At 36.9% G+C, this 21,824-nt stretch overlaps 1 protein-coding gene across 4 annotated transcripts in view; it reads right to left on the bottom strand.

The window, feature by feature from the left end:
• Positions 1–21,824, bottom strand: part of ATP2A2 (ATPase sarcoplasmic/endoplasmic reticulum Ca2+ transporting 2) — a 48,152-nt gene that overhangs the window by 16,558 nt on the left and 9,770 nt on the right. For all 4 annotated transcript variants that reach the window (XR_003925168.2, XR_005933112.1, XM_030026725.2 and 1 more), the window contains exons 5-9: positions 19,536–19,674; positions 7,532–7,612; positions 5,642–5,727; positions 4,200–4,664; positions 1,352–1,440 (exon numbers count right to left, since the gene is read on the bottom strand). Coding sequence is in view for 2 of the 4 variants with exons in the window: in XM_030026725.2 (XP_029882585.1) it covers positions 1,352–1,440; positions 4,200–4,664; positions 5,642–5,727; positions 7,532–7,612; positions 19,536–19,674 (860 nt within the window). In the remaining 2 variants the exon portion in view is untranslated. The remainder of the gene's footprint in view (positions 1–1,351; positions 1,441–4,199; positions 4,665–5,641; positions 5,728–7,531; positions 7,613–19,535; positions 19,675–21,824) is intronic.

The raw sequence follows: 21,824 nt of genomic DNA, 5'->3' as shown, positions 1-21,824 counted from the left end.
TTCCCTATGCTCCAGTAACAGCCTTTCTGTGGTAATTTCCCTTTCCCAGAATGTTCCTTAAGTACGTGAATGCAGTGCGATTACCATGCTTGTTCACATTTCCCCAATTTCAGCAAGTAAAACCAGAACATTAACATACATTGATGACTGTCTTATTATACTCGACATCTGTCACCACACTATATTTTATTATTTTGTTTATCTAGAGCTCTTGCGAGACCAGCTAAACCATAACAGCTGGATGCTTCACAAGATCTAGAATGTCACCTTGCCTAAAGTAAATGCCATCTCCCGAAACGAAAGCGTAAGCTTTTGACAGCAATTAGCTTTGAAACAAAAGAGAATTGGGGAATTAAGACTTCAAGCTGCTGAGAACACCATGGTCTTGACTGGTATGAAAATTAAACAGAGATAATTACTACTGAGATCGGTGAAGATTGCATGGAGTCAGAGGCATGCATGTGAAACTCCACAAGGCTGAAAGGTTTACAATAATTGAATCTCAATTCTACTTCATACATAGTAGAATTCTTTTCTGCAAGTAATACTGAAGCAGTAAGACTAAAAACACATGAAAGACTGGCGAAGTAAAAGACGCTGTAACAATCCAGTAAGAAGCAGCTCTCCTTCTAGAAGCAGAGCCCTAAAAATTCCTGAAGTTGTCAGGATGAACCACCTACCCTACTAGAAGAGACTCGCAACTGATAAAGTAAACCAAATGTGTAATTCCTTTCCTAAGGGAGTGGGTTTAACACCAGCTCAAATACCAAAGGCTGAGACAGACACACACATCTATTCAAGTACAGATGCACCGAGTCCAATAAACTACTGAGGGTAGGGGACAGGAATTTACAGTATAAGAATTTAAGAATTAACTCCAACACATTCATAAGATGCTTTAGAAAAAAAAACCCCTAACTTCTCTGAGGCAGGGGAGTTGGAAACATTGTGTTCACAGATGAACAGAGGCTTACCTGTGCAGATTTATGCAGTTTGTTTCAAATAAAAAAGTAAACCTCAGTTGGAAGCACTGGGATAGCTAATCTCAATCCAGTAAGATTTCAGTTAAATAAATCCTCTCAACTTACCCCTAATTTATTTTTTGATTATCAAAAGGAACATTGCAATATTGGAGACTGTATTAAGTTTCACGAAGGTTTACTCTTCTAGAATTTAACTTCCTTTTACTGTTAATTACTTTCCCCCCTAGTCCTTCAGTGTGCATTCTCACTGGTTGAGCTTTCATTTATTAACAACCACTATTGAATATTATTACATGCATCACTTTCCAAACCTAAAGTAACAGTCAATGCATAAACAGACAAATATTTAACTTCAACAGAACACTTACACTTCTCCCATGGGAGCATAGGTTGAACCAGTTACAGTAAATTCATTCAGAGAACAGCTATCTCCTTCTACTCTGTCCAGGACAAACATCTGAAATTAGAGTTAGAAGTGTTACTATCTTTGAACAATAATTAATGCAAAAGATTTAAACAGGCCTGAAGCAAGTAGGTACAAGAGGCAAGTTCAGGTTGAATAAACAAACTGGGCAAAACCAGATACAATACTCCGCACTTCGATCCCATATATGTTTGAACAGCTCCCTATACTGAAGCTAGAAGTACAGAAAAAAGCACTTCTGCTTAACAGATCTCATTTGAAAACTAAATTGTGCCACAAGTACATCAGAGTTGAAAAACACATAAACTATGTATGCTTAACTTCAGCTGTGAAGACCACTCAGACATCCACTTGACAATCCTGACTATACCCAAGATCTTCCTAGGCTTCAGAATTGTAAATTAATTCTTATGTACAAGTTTGAAACAGGAGTTCCAATCAAAAGCAGCATAGGGCAGCTTGGAAACTGACAATTCTTGCCAAAGTAAAAACAAAAGCATCCACAAACAGAAGAAGCTTCTAGATCCAAGAGGTGAGGTTTTAGGCAAGAGTCAGACTATAGCCAGTTTCCCTTAATACCAGCCACTAAGTGAAACTGCTTCCTGTCCTTGTTTTCTAGCTATAAGTCACTTTGCCATCCAGTAGCACTAGGTAGCTTGAAAACATTCAGACAGCTCAAGTGCCCTTCTAGCACAGGATGAAACGTTATTTGCAAATAAAGACATCAATTTGAAGGATGCAGTTGTACCCCTTAAGACACCTGCATCTGTCTTTCCTTTGTTTCTGTTTCCTTTCTAGGAGAGCTGCAGGCAGAACCACATCTGGGAAGACAGAGATAAAAAAACCCATAGTGCCTGAAGCTGTCATACTCTTATTGTGACTTGCTGAAGTGGTAGTAGAGAAGAAAATAATTTCTCGCTAATTGATAGTATATCTTAATGGAACTTCTTACCCATTGGTCAGTATAAGCCGTTTTGCCATACCACATTTTAGCAATGTCCTACTTTCCCCTCATTGTGCTGCCTTATGTTTTAGGCAAGCATCTTCACAAAATACAGCCTAATAATTAGGTGTTCTGTAACTGATCTGCACCAACGTCTGGAGACCCTATAATCCTCAGAGTGATTTTAAAAATCAAAAAGCTAGACAAGCTGATAAATTAAAGGCCCACAAAGCAGAGTAAGTTCATTCTCAGAGGGAGATAGCACAGGAAGACATTAAAACAATCCCTCAAGTCTCCTCCTAAAGCAGTATCATTTCTGACTGAAACATTTTAATATAGGGTTCCTTTGGACACTTGGGAGTTACTACTTAACACGAGAACTAAAACTCCAAGTGGAATTACTGTTGCAAACCAGTCTTCTTAGAAAGCTAAGCAATCTCTCTACTTAGAGTAAAACCAAGAATAAGCATATTGTTTACAGGTATTAGGATTTTGCTACATTTTGCAAAATCTTGCAATTAAGGTTATTCTGTAGCTGTCGGAGGTTAACGAGGAACCAAGGAAGCTGTACTGCACAAGATCTAAAACATTTAGCCCTCTAAATATAAGGAGTAGAGCATTTTGAGCTTTTAAATAAACACAGCTTAAATGATGAGTTAACCAGGAAGCCTTCTGCTTTTTGCATCTGCACAATGAAAAATCCCTGCAAAGACTAGGGCAGTTATGCAACTCTACTGCAAGTAACCTCCTCTGGAATACTGATGAGCAGCTGCTTTGTGTCTCTTAGGTATAAATACTACAATACCTAAGGAAGTAGAACGAGTCAACCACCAGTTAGAAAGAAAAAGCCATCAATCACATGAGAATAAAGTGCTTAAGGCTTACAAACTTTTGCCACTGGTGTGCAGTGCTCAACAGTTACACATTTGGAATTCTAACCCGGTGTAATGACTCTGAACGTCTGATGTCATAGAGCTCCTACGCCACTGAACATCTACAATTATTAGACAGAAGAACTTGTTTTCTCCATAAAATTACTACACAGAATATCAAGTATATGGGAAGCACAGAGAACTGGCAACTGAACAAGCATTATGTTAAGTGACTAGCTATAGAAGTCCCAAATTAATCAACACTAGAAAGAATATTGGGGGAAGGGAAGAGGGGCACATAACATATGCTTACCTAAAAATATGCCATACATTGAAGATGACCCTGGCAACGCTGATGACAGGGTCAACTGCACTTGCAAGTTGCCAGATTAGTCATACAATATTGCACATTAAAAACACTAGTGATCTACATCAGACCAGTAAGAGCTACTGAAGATAAGATAACCAAATAAAGGTGGAACCACCCAGTAGTGAAAACACCTTAGACTATCCAAGTTACTGTAACAAATCTTCTACCTTTTTCTCATTGCTAAGTTTCTCCACCGTTGTCATCTTGCTAAATTAAAGAGACAAGTGTTTTGCACTCGCACGCATCCTGTTTCTAGTGTAACTATTATCCCGTTTCAGAAAGGTAGGAATCATACTAAATAATTACCAGTAGACTGAATGGCTTACAGACAAATCAATGGAAAGCTGCTTGCAAACAACTTTCTCTTCCATCAAATGTGGGTACAGCTATTTTTGGCCATGACTAAATAAGGGAAGAGATAAAAGGCTTAAACACTACACAGTGGAAAACTGAATTAAAAGTGGAAGCTTATCTTAGGAAAATAAAGCAAGATTTTGATGATATGAGAACCAAAAGACTTGCCATCAAAAGAATTCAAGCAATGCTGACTATTCAAACAGAGTGGCTGAAGAGAAAAAGAAAAACAGGAGAAGTTAGTTCAACATACCCTGCAGACTGACATCTGATTCGTGGTCAGCGTACCCGTCTTGTCAGAACAAATAACTGAGGTGCAACCCAAGGTTTCCACAGAGGGAAGACTTCTAACAATGGCGTTCTTCTTGGCCATTCTCCGGGTTCCAAGAGCCAAGCAGGTGGTAATGACAGCAGGCAGACCCTCAGGAATAGCAGCAACAGCAAGAGCAACAGCAATTTTGAAGTAATAGATAGCACCTCGAATCCAGGAGCCACCATGAACTGGATCATTGAAGTGACCAATGTTTATTATCCAAACAGCGATGCAGATAAGCGAGATGACTTTAGACAGCTGCTCTCCAAACTCATCCAGTTTCTGTTGGAGCGGGGTTCTCTCTTGTTCAGTAGCCACCATCTCATCACGAATTTTGCCAATTTCAGTGTTTACTCCTGTTGCAATAACCACTCCCATAGCTTTACCAGCAGCAATATTAGTACCCTAATGCAAATAAAGAAAAGGGAAGAGAAAACTTGTCAGTCTATAAACAGGTTTTGATGGTGGGTTTTTTGGTTTTGTTTTAATTAAAAAAAACAAAACAACCCCCCCCCCCCCAACAAAACTCCCCAAAACCAAAACCCTTATACAAGTCCAGACTGTGTTTCAGCTAGGATATAGAAAAAGGTAAAGAGGAAGAGAATGACACTGCCCCAGTATCTGTAAGGGAATAAGTGTAGAATTTCTGCTCACAAAATGGGCTCAAAATGAATCAGTATTGATCTATTATAAGCAGCATAGTCAAACCCAGCTGCTGAGTAAGCAGTATGTATTTCAATTGGAAGCTTAAGTGTGTTTTTCCTTTTTTTTTTTTAATTAGGATTGTATTTTGCCAGACTTAATGCTATTTACTATGAGTAATAGATGTGTTCTCTGGGGCTCCCTGTATGAACACACTTAACATGAAAAAGGACAAGATTTTCTACAAGGAGCGTACCAACAATAAAGAGAATTGTTAATTTTGTTATCTGAAAGGCATTCAATGCTTCCTTTAAACAAATTTGAATAAAATGTTTCATTCTTATATAGAAAGCTAGTTCTCAATTTTAGCAACACAATACCACAATTTGTGTGGGCATTTTTATCAGTCTTAAGAACTATTACTTTAGAAAAGTAGTATAGAAGTACTTTAAAAGTGCATGTGCTCCACCCTTCAAGACTTTCTTGTGAAGGACAAAAATCACTTTCCTCATATAAACTGGTTTCAACCAAGCATCTTGCCTGAAGACAGCTTTTATTAAAAGTTACTTCTAATTTTGAAATCTTTCAGTTCGATGTACATGGAGACATGCATACAGATGCATATAGAGAATACAGCAAAGAAGTCATACAGCTTTTAGGTGAAGTCCTGAAGTTCTGCACATTTGTTTATCAGCTTTAGTATTGTAAGAGTTTTGAAAATTTCACAACAAATAACTTACAGAAAAAAGCATGTTCTTCTTGTCTTGGTTTACAGCACGAGGATCAGGCACAGGGTCAGTGTGCTTAATAACAGACACAGATTCACCTAAAATAAAGACAGTAGTCTTAAGAAGAGATTATACATGTATCATCTTGAGCCCTGTAGGGAATCAAAAAGTTATAATCCTCAGTCCTAAAATTTTTTAAGATGTCAAACTTCTTTCCTCAAATGATTTTATTTAATTGCTTAAGTGAAACAGGAAGTATTTCAGCTGACCAAAAAGACTGAATGGCTGGCTTTTAATGAAAACAGGAAAGGATTTAAGTAAACATTTTACATAGTCAGCATACACATCTTTGAAGGAATAAGAAAAGTAAGCAGCTGGTACTCCACTCCTCCTTTTAATGTAGGAAGTTCTACTGCATGAATTAGATGTTTTGTGTGCTTCTTATGCAGAAACGAGCATTTCTATTCTCTATGCACTGTAAGAGGTATGTTCTCATTTAAATAATTAGATGTTACCACAGATACATCTGTGATGGTGTACATCACAGTTTTACTGGCAGATTTTTTTTTAAGTGTCATGCAGGCATCTGTTAGTTAACTCCTTTAGTTGGAAGTCTTCAGAGAACTCTTCCATAAAGACCTTAAATATATCAATTTCTATAAACATGTCACACAGGTATAGAAAGTTTTCTTTTCTATAAAAACAGATGTTAATTACATCAGATTTCACAAGGTGGTAACTCACAGTGACTGAAGCCAAGAGCACACTACTTTTTGTAAGCTCAAGAGAGACGAAGCTTCCTACTTTTACAAGCTTTGTTATGTAGTATCTTAGACTTCAGTCCTACTTTATTGCTTAGGAGACTCAAGCATCAATTTAAAATAGGCTGAAAACAGAAAAGATTTTCTTTAAAAAATAATTCTGTTAGTTAAACAAAGACAAGGAATTATTCCCTTTATGTAGGCTTTTGGTGGATTTCTACTTATTTCAGTTCTGATAGTTTGACAAACATGGAGTGCCTACATTTTCTTATGCTAAACATAAGTAAGCTTGATCAGTTCTGTGTTATTCAGGATCTGTACTGCGAAACTTTGGGGCCTGTTTCAAGACAGATTTGAGGATCAAAAATAGGTTTCTTATGAATACTTTACTGTTTTAAAATTCAGGACTAGTTAACATTAATTTATGCTACCAAAACAGGCAGACAGATCTTCATGTTCCAGCTAGGAGAAAAATATTATAGCATGCTTGGTTGATTCCTAGCTTCTTTCCTATATTCAGAAGTACTGCTACTTATTTTGTTTTCAACAAATCTGAAAAGTGCTCTAAATATAGCTCCTGCACTTGAGAGACGGTACCAGAAAACACATGAATGTGCACGCACAGAATTTCAGCAAATAAGGCTTTAGTGTGCTGAGTCTTTAGTAAAAGCAGTTCAAAAGCTGCCTGTATTTCAAAAGTTACTCTCTTGTGAGAGAAAACGGGTAACTGTTACAGAAGACATTTAGTAAGATTTCCATACTTTCATATTTGAGCAGTAACAAGATGTTCCAACCTAGAAGGTTGCATAAACTAGAATAGAAATTCTTCATTTTTTATTTTAGTCTCCCACAAGTTACTACTGTATGTCTCAGGGCAGGGGGGAAAGACAGACCAAAAAGGCATTACTAGTCTCACTAAGAACATTCGTCCCACTAAAGTGAACATGGAAAGCCAATAATAATGAAGTAACACATTCAGCCACTCTAAGAGTTAAGTTACTAGATCAGAAATTTACTGCACTTGAAGGCAACATAGTGCTTGAATAGCTACAGGCTTGTTTCTAATGGATTATTCTAAACAAACAGTGAAACAGCACTTTCAATTATCCACATAATTATCAAAAATTCACAGAAATTATACCTGTGAGAATTGACTGGTCTACCCTTAGAGTTGTAGATTTGATAGAAGTAATTCTTATATCAGCAGGAACCTTGTCTCCAACTACAAAGAAATGAACAAGACAAAGTTAGAATTTTGCTATTTGAGAGATTTCTAACCAAGCGTACTATTACCTCTATCAGCCAGGAAAATGATTTTCCAGTAACCTTAAGTCATCTGAACAGTTACTAACAGCTTATTACTGCTTTTGTGGTTTGCAATATTCCAGTTTTCTGAGGATCTGATATACTTCAGCAATTCAGATTTGCCTTCAGGATCCCTACCCCTACCTAACCTCAAAGAAAGAAGTTGCAAATCACTGGATTTTCTAATCACATTACTACCACTTGAAAGCAAAGGGAAAATATTCTCAAGAGAAAAATCAATTTCAGAATATGTACTTATAAACAAGCAAAACCCATAGCTAAGGTGAATCAAGTTTCCTTTTCAGAATGACTGCTCCTGGAAAGTCTTCTGGTTGCTTTCTCTGTGCCCAAAGTCAGTCCTCTGCTCTCCAAATATCAGAATATTATCCACATTTATTTACTTAAAAACTAAAATTTTTTTTATTTTCCTTTTTTTGTACATACAAAAAAAATACAATTTTGTACATACAAAATTTTGTACATACAAAAAATACAATTTTTTTGTATTTTCCTTTTCTTTGGCACCAATTGTGAGAATAACATGCTTCTGCAAATCTGCTCTTTTAATGTTATACTTTGAATACTGCCAGGTGTTTCAGAGTTGGAAGTTAATTTCAGACCATACATTAGCTTTATTTTTCAGTAATGCTACTCTATTAAATATATCACAATCCTTATCCCAGTTAAAAGTTTTCACAAAACTCTATGCTATGTTCATCTTGTCATCTGTATTTCTACTTTGCAGAAGACAACACTGGAGGGAAAAAACCCAACCAACCAACCCACAAACAAACCAAAAAACCTCCACTAGCAAGTGTCTGAGACACCAAGGCAGCAGGTGATACAAGAAGTTAACAGCACGCTCCTAAAGATGGCAGAGAATAATGAAGTCAGTTGCCAGAGCTGTGTGGCCAGTTTAGCTCCACCATCTCTACCATCCCTGAATTAATTCTCCCACCTTCTTACTTTCTCTTATCTAGCTTTTCCTGGTTTTTTAAGAAAATAAGTAAAGCTCCACCATTTTGTGACTACTGCAAATAAATGGCTTCAAGCAAATTAACTGGCTAAAGCATATTAATGAGAGTCACGTTTCTGACTCATGGGGGGGGGGTCCTACATTCTGCGTGTCAATATTACCAATGAATGCATATAATCAAACATTCCTAACATAATTTAGCACTGTGAGCACTCAAGTGTCAATTTCCTTTTTATTATAAAATAATGCAAAGAAACAAAGAAGGGAGAATAACTAGCTAAAAAGAGCTGGTCTTCTCAGTAAATGGACTCTGTGTCCCTGCAGTAAAGTTAAACAAGCTGCAATTCCTGCAGGAACTGCTTATGCCACTAACAGCAATAATGCACATTAACAAATAATACCACGAAAAACTCTGCAGTGGTGTTACAGCTTTAGAACATAAAACCACTCACACAGGAAAACTATGGAACAAAATGCTGAAGAAAAGAGAATTAAGTGCTACTTCAAATGTTAAGTAAACTTGCACCACGTGACTTTTTGTAAGGTCAAGGAAACCCCAACCAGTAAAATCAGCAGAAGATTGCTTAGTTTTGCTTGGAGACTTAGACATGTGTTTTTGTAAGCATATGTATATGCAGGGATCCAATAAATAGCCACAAATTCCCTTTTTGTATCATTACAGCATGTGAAAACTAATTTAAGCCACAGTGCCCTTGAGCAGCAAGAGAAAATAGCATTAGACAAACCGTGACCTAGGCCAAAAATGGCAAAACTATTCAATATGCTCTCCTGATGTCATGAGGAGGTTTGTATGCAGACATATAGTAGCAGCTGGTTTTCAGATATCACTGAACAACAGGCTTATACCACATCGCACTGAGGTATTACGCCTGTCAATCTGCATAAACATTTTCAAAGTACTTAAAGCAGCTGGAAAACTACAGCCAACTCAAATACATTACCACATTTGACAACGCTGTTAAAGACTTAATCACTCCATAACACAAAGAAGAAGCTATTAAAAAAATAATCTTAACACATTCAAGTAACTGGACAGAACATATGGCAAAGTGTACAAGTAATTTTCCAACCTACTTATGAACAGCTCCAAGTTGTTCAAATTCAAACACAATATTCACAACACCTGAAGTACTAGGAGGGACCCCTGCTCTAACAGACTATTGATATTCAAACATCAGTATTGCCATAAGAACCACTACTATCAATTGCCTGAATCACCAGAACTGAAGTGTTAAATTTATTATGATACTGCAGCTTTAAGTTTATCTCAACAATTTAAGATAAGACACATTATTCACTCACCATCTCAGTTTGAGAAGGCTGTAGCAAAATATTCAAGGCATTTCCAATAGCCAGGAAAGCTGTACATCAGGGTCAATTACAGAACTATTTTAAACAGCTCTTTGCAAAATAACAGCTATGACATTAAGTCACTTATAGTCTTGAATATACTTTCATGAGCATAACTGAAACTGAATATAGATAGGAAATCATCCTATGACAGATAGGAACCCACAGGAAATTTTCAGTGAGCAGTCCAGTGCAGATTGCATCTGCAAGTAGAAAGCTTTTTTCCATACAATTTAACACTGGAAAGAAATTGAGGGTTTTGGGGGGGCATTTTAAATTCAATTACATTTCAGTCCACAGAACCAGTAAAAGCACTACCCAAGGCTTGAAATACAAGAAATTAGAAGGTGAGCATGCATTTGCATTGCTCAGTACAGAGCTGCTGCAGTCTAAATGAATATAATCCCCGCAGTTTTACGTCTAAAACAGCAAGTCAGTTGCAGAAGTGTGTTCAATCATTATTTTAACCAAAGTTTTTAATCCCAAATAGTCACTTGATTTCTACAACAGCTCTGAGGAAATAAAATAAGCTGCTTTCAAAACTGCTCAGATACATGTTCTTAAAGCATAGTTTAGACAAGTACTTAACTACTGATTAAAACAGCCCTCTAACTGTGAAATTGACTGCTTCTGGGAAGAGCAAGAGCAGGATTTGGTTCAAATCATTACAGCTTTATTCATAGAATCCTTTTATTCACGCAAAAGATAATATTTTAGAATTTTAATACTGAACTTCAGCACATAATAAAGGAATCTATTTAAAAAACAACCTGGCCCCCGTATGGGGGTAAAAAAAAAAAAATCCATTTTATTTAACTGTGCATGAGTCTATACTGAAGCAGACAATTTACAGTTTCCACTCTTTGATAGAAACTGGAGTGGCATTTAGTTGCAGTACGAATTTGAAGTTTATGTCAATGATTTTAAACAAGCCATATGCCTTCACTGAAGATACAGACAATTTAGTATCTGAAAATAGTGGGTTCTTCAGCTACCTATAACTAGCAATGTTATCTTGCCAAAATCCCCACTGATTATATCCAACACTCTAGCTTTTCTTCTCAAGCTCAAAGCTCCCCACATTTTATCCTACTCCTCCCAGCGTTGTGGCAATATTATAGGTCAATTTCCACTCTATTATGTACAGTCATTTACATATATGTTTGATTTTAAGCATAGTACAACCCTACTTATGAACTGAGTACATCAAGCAAAACAGGTGTGCATTTGCAGAAATGATTGCAGTTCCCCACAAAGGGGCTTCCTCATGAACAAAAGTCTTTAATTCCAAGACAGCAATAGTACTAAACATTTAACTTCAGAATTCTGTCAGAATATCGTTTGAGACACTCACCGGGAGTCCTCTACAGCCAAAATGCATTATTAGCATGTTGCAGGCTAGATCAGCCTGTGGTTTAAACAGCCCAGGAATATGGGTGGAAGTGATGGGGCACATGTTCTATGAACAATGAAGATGGAGGGAAAATAAACTATTAAAGCTGCATGGATTTCAGTCCCTGTTACATAGTTTTAGCTACATCTGGGTATCAACAAAGAACTTTAGACTACAACAGGGCCATACTTAGCTTTCAAGTCTCAAATGATATTCTAGATCTTCTAATCAACCTTGTTGGTGATGGCAGGCTCAGGAAGCAATATTAACTTTATCCCCTCAAAGCCACCATGATACACAAGAGTCCTCAAAACAAAACTACTACTTTAAATGTGTACTTTGAACATAGATATCAGCTCTGTTAACTGCCTCTGATCCCTCCCACAACTGAAGACTTGCTAAGAGGAGGTTTACAGACAGGTACGTTATAAAAAGTGAAAAGTTTTGCTTCTTTTATATGTTAATGTGTTAGAAGAACAATTCATCTTCTTAGGAAAGAAAGTGATCTGTTTGCAAAAAGCCCCTCTAAGCAATCACAGTAAATGAGAGTAATTTTTCCTGTAGAAGTCAGAATGGTTGTTCATACACAACATGTACCTAACCCCTTCTTATTTATGTTTATCATTAACCAAAGCTAGTGTCGACCTATATCTGCTATCAGCAGGTTGGGGTTGGAACTGGACTTTTGCAATAAAGATTATCAGTACAGCTCTAAACTATTCTGCCACTGTTGTCCAATTTGATAACTCTTCTTTAGGCAAGTTCTGAGGAACTGGGATACTATTTCAGCATATGGTTGAACAATTCGGGAACACAAACAGTTCCTTAAAGTAAGTAAAAACATCCCCAAAACAACTTCATAAAAAACAACATAAAACACCAAATGGAGAGGAAAAATAATTTTTTGAAAGTATAAAATTGTGTTGTTTCCCCCCTTTTAAGTGTCTTAACAGATTAAGGTTCATTGTTGACACATTCCATATATTTTGATTTTTAAGACACTATGGTCTTTCTCCTCTTTATTAGGATGCTCTAATTTCATCAGGCTAGGGTAGATACACTATCAAATCCAGCAGATATAACCTACAACACAGCTATTAGAACATCTCTGATTCAAAATACACTATGCATGAGTTTTTACCATCAAAAGGGAAAAGGAATAAGTGTTAGCAACTATTTTCTTTAACTGTTTCAACATTACATATTATTATGGGTACAGTTATTTAAATCACTTTTCCTAATGCGATCTTTAGCCTCTTGAAGAGTTAGTTATTTTCAAGTCCCCTCTGGCCCAAAAATATGTTTCTTATCCTCTAAATTAGAGGATACACCATTGTGTGAATATTTACTAGTAAGGCAATTTAAACTTCCTACATGAAGCATGGGTATCACCTTAAAGTTTAAGAATTGAAATGAGTAAGCTTAACATAACACATATGGGATGCTACATACTTTGATCAACCAGAACTAAGTATCATTTCTGCTGGGCAACAGTAATAGTTAAAACTTACAGAACAGACTCCTTCTATTTAGAAGTGTAGCTGTTGCAGCACAACTGTTTTCTGTATTAAACTTCCTTAACACGAGATCAGCTTAGCTCCCCTTCCCCGCCTTGCATGCACACAATCTAGCCTTCCTATTGTGTTTGATTTCCTTAGACCATCAGAAACTTAATTTTTCTTCCGTAGTAACAGGTTTTAAGTATTTAACGCTTCCTGAACAGGGTATAATAAAATGCTACCAAAAAACAGAAGCTCTACAAAACAGGAAGATTATTGAGTCCACCTACACTTTAATATAAGGCCAAGAGTGTCAAATTGTCAAAATTTGAAGAGTCACAATGAAACATTAAGTCTGAGTTTCCACTGCAAACCAGTAAGATCGATTTATTTTCCAACAAGACAAAGACTGTAAGAGCACTGATCCATTCAGTTTTAACCAGACTAGTAAAACAGCATTTGCTTTTACTGCCAAGATGACAGAACAATACATTTGAATACATTCATTCTTTGCATTTATGATGCGTGCTACATATTAGAAAACATTCATGAAATAACCTTCTCTATCATATGCTATTCTGCATTCTGGACAGACAGAAAACATCCATGGAGCTTACTGTGCAGCATATGCAGAAGTGTGGTTATCTTAACCTAAGAACTGTTAGAGGTAGAAGCTAAAAAAATTTCAAACAGAACACTTACACATAGTGCAGTCTTATCAATGAAAACAAAAAAAGACAGAAAAAGCTTAGCTTTCTGAGAGCAAAATATTTTGAGGTCAGAACTGAGGGTTGTATCGATAAAAATTGATATACTGTTATTAAACAGTACATAAGACTAATTATTCCTATTTCATTTCTTCTCGTTCTGTAAAAACATAGTTGTAAGTGTCATTCGCTCTGAAGAGGGCACCAGAACATTAAATAAGATGTGTCAATGGACAGGTACCCTGCCTCTAAGCCTGCACTTACTTCTAATCTCAATTTGTCTAGCTTTAGCTTTTAATCAGTGAATCTATACCACTGTCTTCTAGATTGAAAACTCTATTATCAGCCTATAAAAATATCTAATAGCAGAAAAAACAAACTGCTAAGTTAACCTTCAGCTTTTGCCAGATCAGGTAGACAACGACATTGTCACACCAAAGCTGAAGTCCTGTTTCCAAGTTAGGCTGCATTTGGGTAACGGAAGAACGAACAGTAAGAATTCTGAAGTGCAACACAGCTCCAAATGCAAGCTTTCTTTAGCCTTAAAAAAAAAAACAAAAAAACAAAAAAAACCATGCTTTGCCAGCGTGATATGGTATTAACAGAACATTATCTTGATGTTCAAACATTTTGTTCAGTACTATTTGTGCTTATAATAAAAACCCGCTGCACTATTGGTTCTAATCAGAGTATAGAACATCAGATATGTTCTGAATTCAAACAACTAAAACAGAGTTAGTTTCACTATTTTTACTTAAAAGTTTGGCAACTCTGGAGGAAAATGCTACAAGAATTGGGAAAAAAAAATTGGAGATGTGCTTCGTAAGTTTTCAAATGTGTGTTGAAAGTGACACAAGTTTAGGCTGTGCCCTGACTTGAACCTCACATAACTCCAGACTTCAGTGGAGTATGGAATGGAGTTTGGACTGCATCCGGTTATCTCAAAACTGTCTCTGATGTGTTAAGAGTTTGACAGCCAAAATGCTCACTGAAGCTCACAGATTTGTGCACTACTCATGTGTGTATTTATTAACCACTCCTACTTTCATTTTTTTTCTGGTTCAAAAGCAGTACTTTACAGAAAAAGCAAAACACATGCTTCATCTTTAAAAAACAAACCTGACAATTTGTACTAGGTAAAGAAAAAAAAAACAAAACCAAAACCACCACAAAACAACTTGCAGTCAACTTTTTTCCATATCAAGAGATGCTCTCAGCAGTATGCTTTTAGAACAGCCCCCAGCAGGTCACCATTCTGGACTTAAGTCTTACTCCATCCTTTTCATTGTTTTTTTTTCTGCATCTCTAGCACTGAGTCTGAAAATCAATTCTAATTATTAGAAGAGTAACACAGGCACAAGGACCCAGATGTTTTGGAACAAGATCTGCAACATCAACATTTGTTGCTTATACTATCAGAGAGAACTTGTAGCTCTTCATAACCACACTGGAGTTTGACATAACTCACCTGAAGACTCCTCCTTCCCAATCTTCTTCACCCCCAAATTTATCTTTCCTTAATTATAAGGCATCTATGCTTTAGGAAGAGTCTTAAAGTGCTCTGCAGTTAGAATTAAAAGCCTTGGAAAGTAGTTCTTGCATACTTTATGCCAGGTATAAACTTAAAACTAAGTCTCCTGGAATACACACTAATAGTAAGCAACAGCTTCTGGGAACTTTGTGTATTTTTAAGCTGTTGAGTACTTACAGATGTAACAACAGATCACAAGAACCATCATTTAGCACTTCAGGGAAAAGAAGAACTACTGTAACTCCAGTTTGGTCACTTACAGATTGCAACTTATTAAATTACAGAAAATCAGATATGCTGTATGTAAAATAGAACATTTTAGACAGGAAAATACAACAGAAGCGAACAAAGCTCATTTCTGCTCCCAAATTTGTCGGACTGGACTTCATACAAAACTTCTAAGAACCAAGGCCATGCTGGTTTAAGTTTCTCTTTAAAATGTTACTTTAACCAAGGCAAACAAAAACTCAACTAAAACAAAGGACATCTTTAATCTATTAAGACAGCCACTAGTTATAAATTTAGAGTGCATCCTCCAATAAACTTGAGCTTTTATAGCAGCGCAACAATCCATTTTAAGACAGGCAAACTGAAAAGCCATTTGAGGACAGCATCTGGATTTTTTTTTCAGTTCATCAATTCTAAGAAACAAACAGTGTATCTTAGTAACCCTTACACACTACAGTTCTAAGAACTATGCCCACCAGAGGTCTGCAAGCAAATTTAAGGCATACATACCAAACCTGTAACCCCAACTTCATCCCGAAGAGTTCCTGTTGATTGTACAGTATCTTTTTCACCATCTCTGCTTAAGTGGACATGGAAGAAAGTCTTCCTAACATATACAGTTAAGAAATTCATGTCTGCACAGACTCTGAGCAAACATGGACTACAGCGTCTGCTAGTACACCTGCAAAATTTTAGTGTAGCATTTATGTCAAATTTGTTAGCTACTAGGCATAAGGACCAGTAATTACTCATCAAGTGTTGTGCAGTATCTGTATGCACACTGATGCCCAAGAGACACTATGTTATCTACCACTTGAGGGATAACCTGAACTGGATTATTCCATATTTACTGCAAGGTGACAATGCAGACCTGCAGTTTCCCCCTATTACTTCAAGTCAAATAAACCAGCATCCGTTTCCTCTGTTGACAGTTGACAGATCAATTAAAGAAAGTATCTTCCAGAAGCTTTATTTTAGAAGGCCACAAGGCAGACTGAATAGTCTATATAATGAACGCAGTCAAACACTACAAATAGCCTACGGAGCCAGAATAAAAAGTAATAGTATAAACCATTATTGCACTGTCTTTGGGTTATGCTAAGCTGAGCAGGTTATCTTTAATGGGTTCAAAGCTACTGAAAATACCAAATGGTTTTGGTAACGGTTCAATGCTACTTATTCTCAGGGAACTCTTGCAATGTAAAGAGGCAAATATATTCCCCCAATTCCCCTGAACTGCAATACCAATCTATCAATTCCTACAACGAAGAATTATCTATGTATCAGACCCACATACAGCTCCTTCAAATTAACAAAGCTGTTACAAAACAGTTGTGTTTAATGCTATAACAGAAGACCTGTAGAAAGTTGTTCCAAATTAGATATCAGCATAGGAGAGAAACCTATCACCTGGTTATTTATGCCACTCAGTTGAAAAAGATATTTGCCTGGACACACAAATGTCATTGGCACTTTGCCTAGAATTCCATACCCAGATATGTATCCTAGTATGAAGTGCTCTGTCACTTCCCTACATGGTCATCTTTTTGCAAACACCATGTCAAAGGCCATCGCAGTACTCTTACACTTGAGGCACAGGCATGCATACAGTCTCTCTCACCTCCAGGTCTTGACACTAATGCTGGTACACAGTGTATTGCTCTTCTCTACTTGCTCAGTAGCTTTTCTGAGTTTGATTACAATTAAACTTTCATCATTGTCTATCTACAAGTTAGAATTTATTGTTTCAGCATCAGAGTTTTTATTATGCCCAAGCACTTATTTCTGTATTAAGCATCCACATGACTTACACTTAGTTACCTTCACTTGAAGCTGCAGTTAATTATATTTACCAATATAATAAAAATACGAGGAGTGCTTAAGACTAGCTTGGGACTGTTTGACCCACCAGTTTAAGTGAGTATTTTAACCAGCATAAGCATCTACAGTCAGTTAACAAGCTAGACCACCTATCTTCAAGGACAGTCATAAAAGTTGGATAATTTTTGTTTCTCTTTAAGTTTGTCCTTCTTAAAAAAAATAAAAATCAGTTCTACATGTGTTACACTATCACACACTGTTCTACAAGCAGATTTTAAAATAATGCAATAGTAATCCTATGAAGAATAGGGTACTATGTTAAACACAGCCTAGTGTTATAGGTACACTAGCCAGCGGTTTATTTCCAATTCATTTTTCTCCTTCAGACATAGGCCTTTTAAAGAGATGGCACAACTAATTGATTTTATTGATATTGACAATATACAGCAAGGTAAGTAAAAGTCCACGCATCCCCCACGTGTTTCACAAAAATTTAGCTTTGTCTTTGTCTTTTTCTGTAAGGTGAAAATGCAACCTCCGCCTCTTCTGAAATAGCAAAGAATCAGGCAGAAAGTTTTCTGTGCTCTAGACACCTGGCAGAGCAGCAAAATCTAGCATTTTTCCTTAATGAGATATCCCAAAACCAGTACAAAACACATAGTCATCAACATGCAATTCTACCAATACCGCTTTGAAGCACCACAAAACACAACCCCAATGTACTCCCATGATGTAAACTGCTTCCAAAACTACCATTCTACCGCTGACATTTAAAAACAGGATGAAGATTTGTACTAGACATCTACTGCAGAATCTGTAATTTATACAGTTCTGTTTGCCTCAAAAGGGCGCAGAATACGTCAGCTGCTAAAACAAAATCTCATTGCAGAACTCAGGGATTTGACTGTACAGTGCAGTAATAGTGAGTCAAAACAGCAGAGTAAGTGACAAGGTATCATAATTCACCCTTTTTTTCAGCTATCAGCACTTTGTATTCGTACTTGTTCTTCACTAACAGATGCTAAGAGGAAACCAGCTTCAGCCTTCATGAGATTCACACTCTGAATTACCCTAGCCAGAGCTGCTGTAGCTGAATCATCTTATGCACAAAACAAAGGCTTGAGAGAGGGCTCAGCGAATGTTAAAGTTTCTCAAGGAATGAAAGCTGGGCAGACAGCCAGCACCAACTTCATTTTGAGTGCATACTCTCTCTGCCTGCTAATTAAAATAGGAGGATAGTCAAGTTTAAGGGTATATATTTACCTTCTCTTGAGACAGCTATCACCTCTAAAAGCAAAGTGACCCTCGTGGAAAGAAAGTTTGATGTACACCCTAAATTGTTCCCAAAGGAACAATCACTTGGTTAACAGTTGATAATGACCTACAAAATATGAGTATGCAATCACTCCTGACACTTATCAAGAACCACCTAGTTTTATCCGGGAAGGAATAGGAAACATTAGAGTCACTGACAAGTCCAGTTTAGAGAAAAAGTTATTGGCATGGCATTATCACCAAAATGAAGGAGATTTAGCTATATGGTACTTCTATTTTTGCACTCCTTCCAAATAAAGATACGCCTTTTAGGGCAAATCCAAGTTATTAGAAAGCTTGATGCAAGTGTCCAATCTTTTAAGACTGGTACTTCAAATGCTTACACCAGAGATATAGGAAGATCTACTTTGTATAGTTCTCCATTTGCGGTCCCCTATACAGCAATAGGCAAAAGAAGCAATAAAGAATTATGAAAGATGAGAAAACGATGTCACATGGCAGTCATACTAGCTGAGAGGACAGAGGAAGACATTCGTGAAGAGAAGTTGAAAGGCACTGCTACTACAAGAATTGGAAAAAACCTTCAGATGAAATTATCTTTCCTTAGATAAAGAACAGAGCATGACTAAAAAAAAAGAAAAAACTCTGCATTCCAGAACCTAAGGAAACTGAACATGTATAAAAGCAAGGAAAAGAGTATTTTGTGATAGAAAACAGACAAGTTAAGACACTCTGAAACCAGACTTCAGAAGAAAAATTTTAGAGTCATGTCAAGCGCTAAAACCTGTACTCCAATTAAGATGCTTTGCTTTTAGACCTACCAATTAAACTAAGCAGCAATTTGAAAAACAATCCCCTCAGTGCAAATGCACATTTAAGGTAATTACAGATGAACAGAAGCAAGATTGTTCATAAGTGAAGCATATACTTAGGCATCTTTGAGAACTCCCCCCAGGGCCTCAAATCATTAAGACAAGGCCCCACAACAATTTTACAATAATATGCTAATACATGTATGTACTACATAAATTAGTCTTACCTGCCACTTCTACAATATCACCTGGGACAATGTCTCTTGCTTTAATCCTCTGTACACTTTTTCGGTCTTGTCGATATACTTTGCCCATTTCTGGTTCATACTCTTTAAGAGCTTCAATAGCATTTTCGGCATTTCTTTCCTAAAAGACAGCAAAAATGTGTAATTTTAAAAGCCTTCAAGGAAAAATACATATGTCAGATCTGATTTTTCAAATGCATTATCATAGGAATACTACTGATGCAGGTCAGCTACATTTATTAACACAAAAATTATGTGACCCTCCCCTTATGAGGTTGCTGACTGGAAATCATTACAACATAATTCAGATATTAGTGGGCGTTTAGAACGTAGAAGTTCTTTATTCAAACCCTGCAGCATTTCCCATCAAGAATATCCACTGTGTCTTGTTACAGAGGGAGGCCACACAAAGAGTTCTATGTAACATATGGATGCTTTTTGACATAAAAAAACCGCACTAAGCAGAATAAAGACTCATGGATATAGTCTTGTCTTGGCTGTACCTCACTAGCTGGAACAGCTTAGACTCAGACTGGAGTGGACTAGCACTACTGAATTTCACTTACTGATAGAAATCAAGGGTCAAGTTAATACACCGTTTGAGCTTTGTCTTATCAACTTTGTTTCAGCAAAATCAAGTCACACTAAAGTGAAATTAGAGCATACAGACTAGAAACTTCCCTAGAGTCTCTTAGCAGTTTACAAACTTAAATGAATTCCCGCACATGACAACCTTTTTATTTCCACTAACACCAGCACAATAGCTTTCCTATCTCTCTCAGTTAAGCACTACCAGAGACTGATTATCAACATCATGATGCCACCTAGGTAAAAGACAACATAGGAAACCAACAGCTTATCAGTACTCCTTCCCCAGCTCTTGGAGAATTAACTTATTTTCCATTTTCCAGCCTATTGACAAGTACAAACGTTATATAGTCCTGACAATTATAGATAATGGTAAGGGTGCACGTAGTTTTTAGAATGTCTGCCCTTCAAATATATACCAGCCTTTCCAGATAATAAAAACTTTCTCCTGTATGTATCAAAGCAGAAACCTAATCTCCAAAAATTCAAAGGTTGAGGTACTAGGTACTTACTTCCACACAACAATGTAGCTGAAAACCAGCATTACCAAAACTACCTTGAAGGACCAACATTTATATGGCACAGCTCAGTGCCAGGCAGTGCAGAGATACCAGCACATACCCATAAAGTTATAATTAGTACTAGCCTCATATTCCACCAGGTAAAAGAATTCTGCTCCTCAGCATAGTAACGCTGATCTTGCTTTTCTGTGGATTAACTAAGAGTCAACATTAGGCAAAGCCTTAAAGGTACAAAAGAAAGTCCCACAAATGGAAGGTTAGTTGAACGGACTTTTCCTTCAAAAAGAGAAATAAGAAAGAATGAAACATGATTCAGCTAGGATAGCCAGCTCAGTGTGTTAGACTATCTTTTTGTTCCCGGTTTGCTCAAAGTTACAGTACTTAGACTATCCTGCCAACCACCGAAGCACTAGCAGATGGCACTTTGGGAAAAGTGCATGTGACAGGAAAGGTTGAGGAAGGCAGAGCTAAGGCAATGACTCAGTTGCTCACATCTAGTACCTGTAGAAACAGATACATTTATGGGTGGAGACTATGTACTGTGACTTATTTTCCATGCCCATTAAAACAAGGGAATGAGTCATTTAATCTGTACACGATTGTTTCACAATTAAGTTCACTGCATATATAGAGAGATAAATATACAGGTATTCTTTGCACACTAGCATGTCTAAAAAAAATTGGTTATTTCCTACAACAGGGTACATAACTACCCAAGAAAATCCCCAAACTATACAGATAGCTTTACCTTACATTTCATGCTTAAAATTACTACATGCAGAACCATAACTGAGTTTCAAGTTAAAGATTAATTCTTGTACAACTGCGTTATGAAGATTTTCATAAAAAATGACGCTTAAGGGGGCAATGCTGTCATCCCTTGATGGACATTACCTCTTCCCTCCATACCAGCTCTAGCAGTTGCACAGCCAGGTGGGTAATGCTAAAAACTGAATTTTTCGATAGTTAGTCTTCGGCCAGCTTACTTGGGCTAGCACAAAACAGAGCGCAGGAACGCGCAGCAATGCCACTCAATGCCACTTCTGGTGGCTTCCAGCGTGTCTACTACTCTCTTAACATGTTTTAACCTGTTAAGAGGACTCCTCCTCTTTATTTTTTTTGTTATTTTGGATAGGTTTGTTTGTTTTTTTTAAGCATGAAA

This window comes from Aquila chrysaetos, chromosome 9 (genome assembly GCF_900496995.4).
Source record: "Aquila chrysaetos chrysaetos chromosome 9, bAquChr1.4, whole genome shotgun sequence".
Classification (NCBI taxonomy): domain Eukaryota; kingdom Metazoa; phylum Chordata; class Aves; order Accipitriformes; family Accipitridae; genus Aquila; species Aquila chrysaetos.
Note: the sequence above shows the minus strand (reverse complement) of the source record. Positions and strands in the feature narration are given on the sequence as shown.